A 16,667-nucleotide genomic window follows, 5' to 3' on the forward strand; every position below is an offset into this window, starting at 1 on the left:
ATAAAAGGGACTTTTTCATAGCCTTTTGAGTGGGTCATATAGCAGTTAAGTATTCTAGTGACCTTTTATTTCCAGATATTATAAAACTCAAATTCAAAGTGATAGTAAGCAAAATATTTTTGAAATGTGGCAAACCTCCTACCCTACCCCCAGGCTATGCCTTGATTATTTTTTAACAATTTTATTTTCAAGGTTGGGTTTCAGAATTAATTAGATAGGAATTTTTGTCAACTTGCCAAATACTTTAAACTTCTAAATAAATTAACTTAAACTTTTAATTTATCATCAATTTTTGTTTTATTAATTGAACTAGTCATTTTTAAAATTTAGGTGGTTAGCTGAAATACAGACTGCTTTTTTCAGCTTGTAGACTTTTTAAAGCAAACTTATTTAAGCAAAAATAAAGTTTAAACAAAGAAAAGTAAAGGTACACATTTGGATGTAATTTAAACCTCATTTTGATGACTGTTGGCTTGGTGATTATAGATTCTGTTCCAGTATTGTTTTCAATAATAGTGTTACTATAGCAACTAATAAAAATGCTGCTTTAAAGGGGAAAACAAAATCCTTTCCACTGATTGTATCTTGCATGGGATGAGAACTGTAACTTTCATAGTTTATTCTGGATTTGCAAAACTGTTTTTCTTGAAGAAGTAATCTGAGGATCCTGTTACAAATACTTTTTGGCCCTCTTATTCTCATCGTTCGTTCCTTATATTGATTGAATGCTGCAATTAATTTAAAAGCCAAAGATGTGGGAACAGTGTCTGCTTTCCCAATTCTGAACTATATTAATTTCCTTTTTTTAAAGGCAAATGCTTAATTTATGTGCATTGTCTTTTTATTTGTAAAATGGAGAAAGTGGGGTTAGTATATGCACAAGTTTGTGTGAGTGAATGCTCATCTAACCAGAGGTTAACACTTTCCATCTTGATTTTCTTGAGATAGGGTCTCTTGCTGAAATTGAAGCTAGTAGATTTGACTAAGCTAGCTGGCCATAGAACCCCAGAGTTCCTCCTCAGCTCTGGGTTTCCAGACATGTATGGCTGTGCCCAGCTTTTTATGTATGTACTCAAGATCCAAACTCAGACTCTTGTGCTTGCAAAGCAATTAATTTACCAACTGAGCCATCCCAGAGTTTTAAAATGGTGGTTGTGGCACACAAACTTGTTTAAGGACTTGAGTGTAGTCAGTATATGAGGAAATTATTAAAATATATCCACTAATTGATAATCAACACAGGAAAAATTTTAATGTCATGAAAATACTTAAGGGAATGAATAGTTGATAATGTTTTTCTGCATAATGCCGTGCTTCTCAACCTTCCCATTGCTGTGACCCTTTAATACAGTTTCTCATGCTTTGGTGACCCTCCCAACCATAGAATTCTTTTCCTTGCTACTTGATAACTGTAATTTTACTACTGTTATAAAGCATAGTATAAATATTTTTGGAGATAGAAGTTTGCCAAAGGGTTACCACTAACAGGTTGAGAACCACTTATATAAGCTCTGTATACCCATCAAAAACGATGATTTGTGTTGGGTGTAAAATGATGTCCATGCAGGGGCTGGAGAGATGGTTCAGTGGCTAAGATCACTTGGCTGCTCTTGCAGAGGACCTGGGTTCAATTCTTAGTACCTACGTGGCAGCTCACAACGGTCTGTAACTCCAGTACCTGGGGATCTGACACCAATACACACAAAATAAAGTTAAATAAATTATTAAAAAAACTTTAGAGAGCACATCCCCCATGGAGGGATACTCCCTTAACATAGAGGGAGGAGGGAGGGCCTAGTCCCTACTCCAAATGATTTGACAGATTATATTTGACCCCTCCTGGAAGGCATCACCCTCCCTGTGGAGTGGGGGGGGAGAGAATGGGATAGGAGGGTGGGAGGGAGGAAGAGGGAACTGGAATCAATATGTAAAATAAGAAAAATAAATAAATAAAATAATAAACAAAATGCAAATAAAATAAAATGATGTCCATGCAAAAACAGTAAGAGATAAAAGTAGGCTTCAATTAAATATAATGCATTCCCATTTTATGCCAAGCTGCATGTAAAATAAGTGGAGGACTATATAATGTTACTGATAGCTGTCCCTGCGTTCTGTAGTTAGATATTAGTGTTACTTTCGGTAATTTATCTGAAAAGAGTAGCTGTCACATTCATTAGAAACAATATAATGGAGAGTTTGTTTTGTTTTTGAGATTTGGCTTGATAGAATGAGGACAGTACTACGTTAGTAATGCTACAAAATTTATTAATGGCAGAAATCAAAGTAATGTGAACTTTTCCTGTGATTTACTGGTATTTCATTTGGCTATGGATCAAAAGGAACATTATTGCCTGGGCAAAGGCTAAATTGTCACCATTACTTGACATTAACTATGTGATCATGTTTCATTTTTTTAAAAGAAATTTTCTTTTTTAAAAAATTGTGTTCTGTCCACATGTACACATTTATGCCAGAAGAGGGCCCCAGATCCTATTATAGATGGTTGTGAGCCGCCATGTTTGGAACTGAACTCAGGACCTAGAAGAGCAGCAAGTGCTCTAAGCCATTGAGCCATCTCTCCAGCCCCTGTGTTTCATTTAGATAGAATAAATCTTGAATCTGAATAAAAATGATGAAATAGTGCATGTCAGCTGTCGTGTGAACTTAAACTAATCTTTCAGAAGTTTCCACTGAGGCTGGAAAGATGGCTCTGCAATTGAACACTGACTTTCCTTTCATGGGACCTGGGTTCCCAGCACTCATACAGCATGGCCACAACTGTCTATAATCCATTCCCAGGTAATCCGTGCCCTTTTCTGGCCTCTGGGGACTAGGCATATGCATGACACACACACATGCAAATGGCAAAACGTCCATATACATAAAGGAAAAGTAATTAACATGCTAGTTAAGGAAAAGAATACTCAAAGAAGTTACAAATGTTAAAAGTAAAGAAAAATAAAAGACCTCATTATGTTTCTCCCTTGCCCAGTCTTCAAGTGATTATGTCTTTTATCTAATAATGCAGATCTAGGAAATGGAGCCATGCCTCATGAAAATAAGCATGCTCGGCAATGTGATACAATAATAATTACTGGATAAGAGTTGGGAAATTCAGTTGCTAGTCCCAGCTAGTCCCTTGTATAATTGGAAAATCCACTAGCCTGGTCCTCAATTTCCCCTAATTTCAACTCAGTAAGTTTGGGTTTTGAAATTATAGGATGCTAAGGACTAACCTGATTAAACTCGCTGATGTCTCAGGCATTTTTACTGTGTGTGTACACACGTATTTCCGGGGAGGCTTCTGTCTTTCACAGTATCTGAATTGAGAAACAGGACACTACTCAATTGATATGTTTATTATTTAATTTTTAACTAATTTTTGTTTAAGCTAAAACAATCTTATTTTACATATCAACCCCAGTTCCCTCTCCCTCCCATCCTCCAATTCTCCTCACCATCTTCCCATTCTATCTCCCCCATAACATCCCCCCCCCCCACTCCTCAGAGAGGGCGAGTTCTCCCATTAGGGATCATCAAAGTCTGTCACATCATTTGGAGCAAGACCTAGGCCCTCTGCCCTGTATCTAGGCTGAGAGAATAACTCTCTATAAGGAATGGGCTCCCAAAGACCATTTGTGCACTAGGGATAAATACTGGTTCCACTGCCAGTGGCTCCATAGACTGTCCAAGCCCCCCAATGGATACCCATATTCAGGGGCCTGATTCAGTCCTAATCTTGTTCCCCAGCTGACAGTCTGGAGTCCATGAGCTCCTCCTACTTGCTCAGGTCAGCTGTCTCTGTGGGTTTCCCCAGCCTGGTCTTGACCCCTTTGCTCATCACTCCTCCCTCTCTACAAATGGATTCCAGGAGTTTGGCTCATTGTTTAGCTGTGGGTGTCTGTTTCTGCTTCCATCGTATACTAGATGAAGGCCCTAGGATGGTATTAAAGGTAGTCATCAATCTCATTATCGGGGAAGGGCATTTAAGGTGCCCTCTCCACTATAGCATACATGTTTATTATTTCAAAAGTTGGGTATTTTCATTCTTTCTGCTATTCTTGTAACATCTTGTTAAACCTGTGAGCAGGTAGTATTGCATCCATATTTAACTCTGTTCAAAGCCACAGTTACCAGTGGTATAGCCCAGTGGTGTAAAGTTCTCTTGGTTTCCAGAGTAAGTAGCTTTGTCAGAGAAATGAATTGGTAGAAATTGTGGTTACAATTATCACTTACTGCGAGGCAGAAAGTAAAAATAGGTACTGTCCATAGAGCCTTTGAGCCTTGTAATTTATTTGGTGTGTAAGAAAACAACTATTCTACTTCCATTTGACGTGGTCACCTGGATGTGGTGATAGGGCCTTATAATCCCAGTACCTGAGAAGATCATGAGTTTGAGGGCAATTCAAGAACCATAACAAAACTCTGCCACAAAATATCTGAGTATGGTGGTTCATGTCAGTAATCTCAGCACATGTGAAGTAGAGGCAAAAAGTTTAGGAGCTCAAAGCCAATCTGAGACCCTGTCTCAGGAAAACAAAACACATAATTGAAAGTTGGGTGCTTTCCAGACTAATGTGGTTTGATCAAGCCAGACCACCTGAAACAGAGTACCAGGTGATCCTACATTCAAAACAGCTGGACAAAGCAGCCTTCCAGGCTACAGCCAGGATTTCTGCATCTTTTTCTAATCCCCCATGACATCGCCCCTTACCAGCAGGAAGTAGTTTGGAAAGAACGACGACCAAATTCCCAAATATTGTCTATAAATGTTTGTTTTCATTTAAAAAAAAAAAAGGTGGGTGTTACTTGGCTTGTTTCTGAGATGCTAGGGGTAGTCATGTGAGTCGTGTTATCTTTTCATAGGTGAGTTCACAAAGACAGGCACATCTCTTTGCCTGCTAGTTCTAATAACTGCTACGAAGTTTGAGCAAGTGATGATAAGCCTATTTACTGCTACACAGGTCAGCAACTAAGATTTGGATGGAAGATTTCTACACCAAACAGTACCTTTCATAGCATCTCTGGGATCTACCAGGAAATTTTCTTGAAATGCTCATTTCAGCAAAGGAAGTATCACATGTGCATATTGAAATGAATTATGAAGTCCTAGTTATAGCTATCTCATTAAAAAGTCAGCTCCTTTTCCTTCTTGGAAGGAACTATTCCAAGTGTTTGCTGCAGTAGCAAAATAAAAGGTTGTTTACATGAGATTAAATATCACATTATATGAAATTAGTGTCAATGTTTAATATTATACAGGAAAAGGATTAGGGCTTCATGATTTGACTCTTTCATCTTGAATTATTTAACAGATACTTGACTTCCCACCACTTTTGGATCATATTTCTAGGTATGGCTACATAGGTGGAGACAGGTTTTTGTTTTGTTTTGTTTTGTTTTTTTTTTTTTTTTGCAAGTGTGGAATTTTTCTATGCTTAAACTTATGCATGAATTAAGCATAAGTTAGATGAAGATTCACTGTGCTTTTATGTGCTGTATACCTCATAAGTTAGATGCAGATTCACTGTGCTTTTATGTGCTGTATACCTCACCACCAGTCAACAGATAAGTAATCCGTTCTTGCACTTAATTGTATAGTTTAGAAAAAATATCCCAGGAGACCTTAACAATTTTGCAAAATTGTTTTGTAAATAAAAGTATTCTTTTATATCCATGTTTTCATGTATGATTTTTAACAACCTGTGGATATTTTCTACTATTCAAGTACTGAGCTTGCAGGCAGGTACCACATTTAGGTTTGCTAGATTTTTGAGGTAGGGTCATGCACTGAATTGCCCAGGTAGGCCTTGAACTTGCAGTCCTTCTGCCTCAGCCTAAAGAGTGGCTGGGAGCTGGGTGATAGTGGTATAAGCCTTTAATCCCAATGTTTAGGAGGCAGAAGCAGGCAGATCCCTGAGTTCAAAACCAGCCTGGTCTGCAGAGTGAGTTCCATGACAGCCAAAGACACACAGAGAAGCCCTGTCTCAAAAACCAAAACCAAGCAAACAAACAGAAAGAGAGTGGCTAGAATTACAGGTTTATGCCACATAGACTGGTTAAATTTGGTATTAGCAAAATTATCATGTTCATGGCTGATTCATATTAAACTCCTACCCATGTCTCTTTTGTACCATACTCTCATAGTCATAATTATACAGAGCAGAATTTTAGTGTTTAAACATTCAATTTTTAATATTTAAAGACAGACTTAGGGCTGAAAGGTGGTGGTTCAGCAGTTAAGAATATATACTAACATACATAGGAGTTTGATTCCATCACAGCTGCCTGTAACTCTAGCTTCAGAGGAATGCAATGATACAATGCCAGTAGCCTTTGAGGACAGTGTACTCAACACACACTCACACACACACTCATACAAACACACACACATGAAAAAGACAGTCGTAGGGCTGGCAAAAATGGCTTGGTAGGTAAAGGCGCTTGCTGCCCAGAATAATGACTTGAATTTTGAGCTCTAGGACCCATAAGGTAGAAGGAGAGAACAGTTCCTGCGTGTTGTCATCTGACCTCTACTTGCATACTATTGTAGAATGCATGTACACACACAAACAATATTAATAATAGATAATAATAAGATCAAGACATTTTTGAAGACACTGTGGTAATTAATTGATGATGTTATATCGGTTTGATTTTGAAGGTAGTCAGATAGGGTGGTACATACCTGTAATCCTAGTACTTTGTAGATGGAAGTGGGACAATGAAGAGTTCAAGGTCATCCTTTGTTACATAGCACATTAGAGGTCAGCTCTCTTTTTAAAACCATCTCTAAATATGCTGTTATGAAAATTCTCATGTGAGGTCTGTTGTTTTAGGTAATTTATAGTATAAGAAATTTGAAAAACCATCAGTTTCTACTCTTAACAGTTTAGAACTATGAAAATATGATATAGAGAGGGAAATAATTATGATTTCACTCTCCCAAACAGGATACCATACTTGCAGAACTTCTTCAGATACATAAAGAACACATTGTAGGATATCATGAACATGATTCTCTTTTGGACCACAAAGAAGAAGAAGAGCTGACTGAAGAGGAAAGAAAGGCAGCTTGGGCTGAATATGAAGCAGAAAAGAAGGTATTTTATGCAGAATGCTTTTTCCATGGAGCTGTTGGGGCAAAAGAAGAAGCTTAGAGTGACTATGATTTGAGTTCATTATCTGCATGTATGCCATAGTGAACATCAATATTTTAAAATTATTTTTATTTTAAATTTATTTACTTATATTTTCTGCACATTGATGTTTTTCATAGGTCTTAGGTCCCCTGGGCCTGGAATTACAGATAGTTGTGAGCTGCCATGTGGGTGCTGGGAATTGAACCAAGGTCCTCTGGAAGAGAGTCCTTTTAACCACTGAGCCATTTCTCCAGCCTAAACTTTGTTATTTTATGTCATAATGATCTGCTGATAGCTAAACATTCTTTTGGAACGAGGTACAGTATCTGTAGTCCCAGATACTTGAAAGACTGAGATGGGGATTATTTGAGTCCAACAATTAAAAACTGGTCTGGACAACAACAAATTATAAACAAGCCAAATGTAAATTTTTTTGTTGTTCCTGTTTTGTTTTTTGTTTCTTCTGAGACAGGGTTTCTCTGTATAACCTTGGCTATCCTGGAACTCACTCTGTAGACCAAGCTGTCCTTGAACTCATAATCTACATGTCTTTGCCTTCCAAGTGCTGGGGTTGAGAGCATATGCCACCACCTCCTGGCTTTGTTTCTGTTTTTATGTTAGTCATTGGACAGAGCAATGAAGAAGAGAGGGGTCACATTTGAAGGAAGACACATTAATGTAGTTGGTCCTCAGGTATAGGCTCCCCAGTTAAGCATCTTAGTTTATGGGATTTGGCTATGTTTGGTAGTGAATTAGGGAGAAGAAAGCAGTTCATATTTAAAAAACAAAAAACAAAAAACTAACACTGCTTCACTTCTGTTTAGCCGTTTAGCCCTTGCTAAATTAAGAGCTGTACATTTAATGTCAATCTCTACAAGCAACTTTATTTAAAATAATTCATGTCTGTTTTAAACAGCAGCCCACTTGAACAAAAAAAAAAAATGTGGCTGAGCATGGAAACCTTATCCTAATACCTGAATCCTTTTCAAACTCCTAACTCATTGTACCAAACTTCTTTAACATTAATATGATGTTAGGAGTCTCATCAGAATTCACAGAGTTCCCTCAGTCTGTGGGAATTACCAGAAAAAAAGAATACACCTTTAGGGGTTAAACCTTTCTGTGTAATAAGATCTTAGTTTCGGGTAAAAAGGGTGTTTTGTTTGTGTGTGGAAGAGTGTTAATAATTTCCTAGATCTGAGAAAGTAGATTCTTTACTAAACCAGTAGGTGATGTAGAATTTCAAGTTTTTAATCACAATGTGGAAAGTGCATAACTTTTTTTTTCTGTTTTTAGGGACTGACCATGCGTTTCAACATACCGACTGGGACCAATTTACCCCCTGTCACTTTCAGCTCTCAAACTCCTTATATTCCTTTTAATTTGGGAGCCCTGTCAGCAATGAGTAATCAACAGCTGGAGGTGAGTCTTAAAGGACAAAAGTAGTTTAATGTGAATTAAAGGCAATTCCAACTGCCTTGTTGTAGGTTACCAATGCAGGAATATCACATTCTCTAAAAGATTACCCTGAATAGACCAAGAAAAATTTCTTTTATTTGTTGACCTTTTTGACCAACCTAATATAGTAAAATGGAGTTTGTGCAGAGCACAAAGGAATCAATCTTTGAATTAATGTAGTTTGAATTATTTTAATTAAGGAACAATAGGACAGCTGAATGGCTAGGGAAATAGCACTTTGATCACTTATAAAATACCTGGAAAAAACAAAGTACTTGATGTTTGAAAGTAGGTTAAATGCATACATGAGTTACAAGCAATATAGAGGTGTCATTAGGTGTACACTACTGTCCATCATTGTATTTGTGCTTTAAAACAAGAATAAAATATAAATTAAATGGGAACTATTAGATTATATTATACCAGTAGGTTAATAATTTAATTGAATCTGTAGTTTCATTTTTAAAATTTACTCAATAGGCTTATTTAAATTAATTGCTTCAATTAAATCCCAAATTTGTACCTTCTTAAAATGTCTCTGTGCCATTGAGGGTTTATTTTTTGAGACAGGGTATCTCTTCAACACCTTAACTGTTGTAGAATTCACTATATACACAAGGTTGTCCTTGAACTCACAGAGATCCACCTGCCTCTTCATCATCGAGTTTTACTTCACTTATAGATCCTGAAATTTTGCTGCTCTCTTCAATTGTTTAGGTTTTCAATCAAGTACTATGAATTAGCAAGACGAGTGATCTGTATACTTTAAAGCTATACTGTCCTTCCATCCTAAATAGCTTATTTCTTAATCCTCCTAGGACCTTATTAATCAAGGAAGAGAGAAAGTTGTAGAAGCAACGAACAGTGTGACAGCAGTGAGGATCCAGCCTCTTGAAGATATCATTTCAACTGTAGTAAGCAAATTGACAACTGATCTATCTATATCAAACTCTAATTTATATGCACCTCACATCATTTGTTTTAATTTTTGTTCACTACTTTCCATGGGGGAAAAAGCATGTAATCCTTACAATTTGATTCTAAAAGTACTAGTAAGCTAGATAACATTCTCAAACTGTAATTTACTTATTTTTTGCATAAATGTTGACTTAAGAGAAAAATGGGTAAAATACAAGACTTGAAGCATCAAGCATAGAAATGTATGCATTGTTTGTCTAAGTGCATTTTAAATGTACCACTTATATAAATTAAATTCAGATAGTATTTATTCTAGAAGAAGTCAACACATATACAATAGTGGACAATGTAGTGCCCTGTTCTCCTATCATTGGTTTCTTTAGAAATGAGGGAAGGAAGGGGAGCAGGGGTTAAACAATTGATCGTTTTGAAGTATCTTAGTTATTTCCCCTCAGTTGTGTAGTTAAAAGGAGTAAATAGAAATGTCTTTCTTTTAGTGGAAAGAAAACATGAATCTCTCTGAGACCCAAGTACAAGCACTAGCATTAAGTAGACAAGCCAGCCAGGAGCTTGACGTGAAACGAAGAGAAGCAATCTACAATGATGTATTGACAAAACAACAGATGGTAAGAACTCTTGTCTCCAGGCTCTGTTAGATTTTCTTCAGCTTGTAATGAGTTGATATGACTGTAGTCACTATATGGGAAGAATGGTCATTGATTTTTCTCAATTTTTGCTTTAAAAAAAAAAACTAGTAATTTTAAGAGATACTTAGCCAAAAGAGCCAGATTGTTCTCCTGGATGTTTTTATAGGATCTATCCTATTTAAAAACAATTTTTTTTTAACTGTTCTGGACATTTAGAATTGTCTGAAGACTTTTGCTTCTCTCACTTTCTAATATCTTCTAAAAGTAGACATTCAGTGTATTTGGAGACTGGAAGTGGTGTCCTGAATGATTTATAAGCTCCTATTAAATTGTCTGAATCTTCCAAAGGATACCATAGTCTATGATCCCTGGTCATCTTTCCCAACACTGTCTTGGCACCAGGGAATCAATTTCTGTGGCATGAGTTTTACTTAGAAAGCACTGTGGAATCGTGATTTTAAATTATCTTAGGGTATTTGAGACCTTCAGGTAAGAATTATTCCTACTGCAAATGCTTTTCCCCTTGGTGTTCATCAGTGAAATGTTTATTTGTCTGTCATCATGTAAAATATTTAAGAGAATGACAAAGAAAGGGGAGTTGACAAAAGTTCTGTAACTAATACTTGAGACTAATCACAGTGCAGGACAGGTTACTATGGCAACTAACCAATATGCTGCCTGCAATACAATAGTCAAGTCATTAAGAGAATTTAGTCCTAAATGGTGTTACTAACTGGTTTCTACAGTAATGGTTTTGTGAATACCATCAAATTAGTAATGGTGATAACAATAATGTGTTTTCCTTTTGGTATGGTACTCCCTTAACTAATTGATTTTAACTCAAAACTTGATACTTGCCTCTTTGAGGCGGGATGTACATTTGTATGTATACGGCTCCCTTTTCTCTCTCCAGTTAATCAGCTGTGTTCAGCGAATACTTATGAATAGAAGGCTCCAGCAGCAGTACAATCAGCAGCAGCAACAACAAATGACTTATCAGCAAGCAACACTGAGTCACCTCATGATGCCAAAGCCTCCAAATTTAATCATGACTCCTTCTAACTACCAGCAGATTGATATGAGAGGAATGTATCAGTCAGTGGCTGGTGGTATGCAGCCACCACCCTTACAGCGTGCACCACCCCCAATGAGAAGCAAAAATCCAGGACCTTCCCCAGGGAAATCAATGTGATTTTGCACTAAAAGCTTAAAGGATTATTAAAATCATAGAAAAATCTTTTATTTTTTTAGGAATCAATGACTTAACAGAACTCAACTGTATAAATAGTTTGGACCCCTTAAATGCCAATCTTCCATATTAGTTTTCAATTTTTTTAAATAGGGCATACCATTTCTCTCTGACATTTGTCAGTGATGTTGCCTACAATCTTCTTACACACATTGAGTACAGAAGATATTTCAAATTGTTTTCAGTGAAAACAAATCCTTCCATAACAGTAACAGCTCCACAGATTTACTCTCTAAATTTTTATGCCTGCTTTTAGCAACCATAAAATTGTCATAAAATGAAGGAATTTAGAAATTAATAAAGATTTATATATTCGCTCTTTACATATAAAAACACACAGCTGAGTTCTTAGAGTTGATTCCTCAAGTTATAAAAATACTTTTGTACTTAATCCATTTCTTGATTAGAGTAATTGAAATGGTCTTAATGTTCTTTTGACTGAAGTCTGAAACTGGGCTCCTGCTATATTGTCTCTGTGATTAAAAGTTAGACCTAAGGATTATCTTAGACACAGAAGAGTGTGCAATATTCTTAAATCCTACTACTCTGAAGTTGGAGGAGCCTTGCAGTTATCTTAGCATTGTATAAACAGCCTTAAGTACAGTTGAATACAAGGAAATTCCTTTTTCTTATTTAGTCTTTCTGCCATTTTTTATTTTCAGTTGTATGTGCTGAAATAATTACTGGTAAGATTTCAGGGTTGTGGCTTCTCTTCTGCACATGAGTTTCGTGTCTCCTGGCACTAATGGGAACACATCTGTCAGCCGTTGTGCCAGTGCTGGTGCTTCATCCTGTTGCTGGCAGTGGGATGCAAACTAAGAAAATCAAGTTGGAGCATTTGAAGAGGTTAGCACTGAAGTTGTGGTATTAGGCTCACACCCTGTTTTATAAACAACATCAAAATGGCAGAACCATTGCTGACTTTAAGTTAACATGAGGAATGTGCTTTAACAGTACTGTCAGTATTGCAAAATAGTTCCTCTTAAAAATTAGGATCACTGGCTTCTATGCTCTTCTTTCTACTCATCACCGTGTCCTTTTTCCCCGATTCCTTTACATTTTAGTAAGTCGTTTTCAAGTTTGATATTTTTCCAGTTTTGATTTTTGGGGTGATTTTTTTTTCACATAAAGTTAATTCACCCAATTCTTAAAGGTTTCTTACTAGAAAGTCACTGAATTTCTTTTTCCTAGATCCAGTTTTATGAAAAGTGATACATAATTTTATTCATGTTTAGTTTGATTGCTTGAGTTTCTTCAATAAAAAGATTGTGTTTGACTGTGGGAGTCAACTCATCATGGTAATACGATTATGAAACGATGATGTGACAAGTAGTAGAAATAGCTAAAGAAAAGCTGGTTGGAGTATTTGTTCTAGGCATCTCTCTGGACTTGATTGAATTGAACATGAGCTAAACATTGAGCTAAAATTGAACATGGTTTTAGTTGTTTTCATAATAAAAGATTTCCATTTTTATCTTGGAAGAACTAGTGGCTACAACATCCACACACACACTGTGTTTATGATGAGTATGTGAGGTTTGATGTCTCCCCCTGCCTGTGATAAAACACACTAATGAACTCCATGTATTTGGATCTTGTGGCAGTCATTTAGTCAAGTTCATTTAATTGGGGGGGCAGGTGTGTGTTTACTTTGGAAGACATAAAAGAAGCAAGATTTATGAGATAAATATTTGAAAGTATGCTCTGGCCAACTGTTATCATAATACTTTAAAACTGATTTACTAGACCTGAGAATTTTCAACATGGTCTAATTATTTACTCAAAGACATAGATGTGAAAATTTTGGACAACCTTCTAATCTGTTTTCACAATGGATGAAGCTATAACTTGAAGAATAGTAATTAGAAGGACTAATTGGAAATCAGAGAGTTTGAAATTAATCATGGACCACTTTGCATACACTTCTCACTTGACATTTTAGCAACATGTATATGTACTTTGAGTATAACATCAACATTAAACAAATATTTAAAGACAGAAATCACATAAGATACTAAAAAGCTCATTTTTATATTTGTTTTAGATGTTTTAAATAGTTGCAATGGCTTAAAATGACGATTTAAAATGTTGCTTGTAATACAGTTTTGCCTGCTAAATTCTCCACATTTTGTAACCTGTTTTATTTCTTTGGGTGTAAAGCGTTTTGGCCTAGAATTGTGATATTGTATGTTTTGTCCCAGTTGTATAGTAATGTTTCAGTCCATCATCCAGCTTTGGCTGCTGAAATCATACAGCTGTGAAGACTTGCCTTGGTTTCTGTTAGACTGCTCTTCAGTTCTGTATTGAGTATCTTAAGTACTGTAGAAAAGATGTCACTTCTTCTTTTAAGGCTGTTTTGTAATATATATAAGGACTGGAATTGTGTTTTTAAAAGAAAAGCATTCAAGTATGACAATATCCTATCTGTGTTTTCACCATTCAAAGTGCTGTTTAGTAGTTGAAACTTAAACTATTTAATGTCATTTAATAAAGTGACCAAAATGTGTTGTGCTCTTCATTGCATTTTCACAGCTTTGAAAAAAATCTGTGCACATAATGTTTCATAGAAAATGTATAGCTTTTGATGTCCTGTTTAATGGTGGTTCTTTTGCACATTTAGTTGTTTACTATTTGGGAGATCAAGAAGTTTGGATTTTGAATCTGTTATATACTAAATTCTGTAAAAGGAGATCTCTAACCTCAAAAAGAATTTACATACCAGGAAGCCTTGTGTGTGTTGTTTCAGTTTTGGTTGTCTGTGTGTAATCCAGCATCATTCCCTGCTTCTGACATATGTGCCATTCATTTAAATCAAACAGGGCTGCTACCCACCCTTGTTTTGGGTGCTTACTGCCCACAAGTCCAGGCAGATAACATGGAAACCATAGTACCTTGCCCTAAAAGAAGTGAAACAGTTTGTACACTTCCTGAGTATCGCCTACCCCACCCCATTTTTGTATGAACTCAGTTTCTTCCAGACAAAACTTTAAAATCAATTACTTGCTTGTCATAGTAACCAGGATTTCCTTAGAAGAAGGTACCACATGTTTGTGATTCTTCAAGTAAATAGGTTCTTCAAAGTTATATGCAGTATCACCTGACTTCTTGTCTCAAGTGGCTTTTGACGGTCTCAAAGTCCAGCCACTAAGTCTGTAACTGAGCTAATTCCAGAAGAGTTACCAGGTTAAAGAAATTTCATCTGTGCTGAGTGTTCGAGTATATAAGGGTGATCTAAAAATTCTGCCAAATCATTAAACTCAGTATCACTAGTGTTGGGTCTAAGACTGCAGTAGTACCTCACTCCAAGAGTATCTGTCCTTGGGGAAATCACTGCCACAATATTCTCAGTATATATAAAACCCTCTCTGGAATGACCTGCCTGACAGGTCCTCAGTTAAGGGAATCACCCTGTGTGTGTTTAATGACCAGTGCATACATTTGTCAAGAGAGCATTTAAATGGAAGCCTCTATTAAGAGTAAGAATACAAACTTAGTTCTCAGGGCACATCACAATCTGTTCAGCAAGGCAATGCTTTGCATTCTCTGGGACATTGTCCCTGTACTGCCCTTCTCTGGCAGAGGAACCAGGAGAATGTGGGAGCCTGGCTGTCATCTCTAAAGGATCAAATTACTAAGAGACCTCTACCTGTTCCGGTGTGACCAGCTTCATCCCTATAGTCCTCGGATTAAACAGGTGTTGGCTTTCAACAACTGTGAAGAGAGATGGCTTATCAGATAGAGGGATGATAGGCTTTGTTGCAGGTATATGAGGAGAAAGTGTAGTATTCAAAGAAAGGGAACAAAGGTCACGAAGGATGGAGACAGACCCTAAACTGTTAGCCTTGAAAATCTGAATGAATAATTTAATATAGAGAGGATAACTAGAATTTGTAAAGAAGGTGATGTGTTCAAAACAGCAGATAAAGATGGAGATTTAGGGTGGGGTAATTTGGGTTAGAATGCAAAGTGAGGAAAGATTGGGGACTAGAAAAATAAGTTCAGTGGCCAGACTACAGATAATTTGAAGGAACCCAGCATTAAGGGATTGTATAGTAGACTTAGATGGTGTTTGTAAGAAAAACTTGTTGCTTCCTATTACCTGTGCCCCCAGGAGACCAGACAGCAAAATTCCAAATTTCATTTATTTGACTGTTCTTTTATAATGATATGTCCTTTAGTGACATCTTCATTCTTCTGTGTAAAGTAAGCTCTTCTCAAGCCAATTCTCTTTTGGTCTTTGGATAAAGGGTCTCAGTATTTCAGGTCTCACTGGCTGGCCTCAAAATATAAGGTTCCATGCCCTGCATCAAGCCTATCCAACAGAAAACCTGGTCGATTACTTACCCTCAAGACCGATTCAGAATGGCAGTCTCTTGGCAATGTCCTAATAGGGTTCTCTGAAGATTTTCAAAGTGCTTGGAATTATGTGTTTATAAAATACGAAGTTGTGAGGGAAATAATCATGTTCTTTTCATAACAAAGTAAAAGTGAGACCAAAGTCAAATCTGTAGCATACAAGAAGCACAAGATAGATTCCAGGTAGTCTTTTCAGTCCCTCATGTCTCCTTTGGCAAGGGGGCAGTGCTATAATACCTGCTAGAGGTCAGGCAATTGCATCACGTGATTTCCCAAGTTTCTTTCAGCTCCCAGAGTTAAGAGTTTAACTGTGAGCAGAGCACTGTGAAGCCAAAAAGACGATGTGCTTGTCTAAGGTTACCGGGTGAGTTTGAGAACAGCGTTAGAAATCCTTTCCCTTTGGCTAACCCTCTCCCCCACTAGGCTATACCTTTTCTTTTCCTCCTATTTAGAAAAATGAGAGGTCTGACAGGCATTTTAATGACAAAGCAGATAAGTCACGTTGTAATTGGCTCTAATTACCGCTTCCACTAGCTGTAACCTCCTTTATCTTTTGCCCAGAGGCACTCCCAGAGCTGTGTGGCTCTTACTGCCTCTGAAACTCATTGCAGAAAATGGAAAAAACATGTTTCCAAGGGACTCATTCTTAGATCCTAGCTGCATGGTTGCAATGAGTGAGAAAACATTGAGGTAAATATAAAGCGGCCTTTTCGAAGCCAGCTTTTAAGACAAACAATTGGCAACTTCCCATTCCGTTGTTCACAACTGAATAAAACAGCTGGTCTAGTCTAGATAAAATAATGAGCGGGAGGCAGCGATATTTACATTGACACAGCATGGACCTCCTTTTGAGGTAGAGGTTCATAGTCCAATTGTGTGACAAACATGAAGCAA

General features: G+C 36.9%; 1 protein-coding gene across 9 annotated transcripts in view; it reads left to right on the forward strand.

Annotated features, from left to right (window-relative positions):
* Atrx (ATRX chromatin remodeler) overlaps window positions 1-13,923 on the forward strand; it is a 150,973-nt gene extending 137,050 nt beyond the window's left edge. For all 9 annotated transcript variants that reach the window (XM_051179455.1, XM_051179454.1, XM_051179456.1 and 6 more), the window contains 5 exons: window positions 6,957-7,106; window positions 8,442-8,567; window positions 9,422-9,517; window positions 10,019-10,147; window positions 11,082-13,923. In XM_051179455.1, the coding sequence (XP_051035412.1) occupies window positions 6,957-7,106; window positions 8,442-8,567; window positions 9,422-9,517; window positions 10,019-10,147; window positions 11,082-11,360 (780 nt within the window). In that variant the 3' untranslated portion in view covers window positions 11,361-13,923. The remainder of the gene's footprint in view (window positions 1-6,956; window positions 7,107-8,441; window positions 8,568-9,421; window positions 9,518-10,018; window positions 10,148-11,081) is intronic.
* The last annotated feature ends 2,744 nt before the right edge of the window (window positions 13,924-16,667 follow it).

This window comes from Phodopus roborovskii, unplaced genomic scaffold, assembly GCF_943737965.1.
Source record: "Phodopus roborovskii unplaced genomic scaffold, PHOROB, whole genome shotgun sequence".
Lineage (NCBI taxonomy): Eukaryota > Metazoa > Chordata > Mammalia > Rodentia > Cricetidae > Phodopus > Phodopus roborovskii.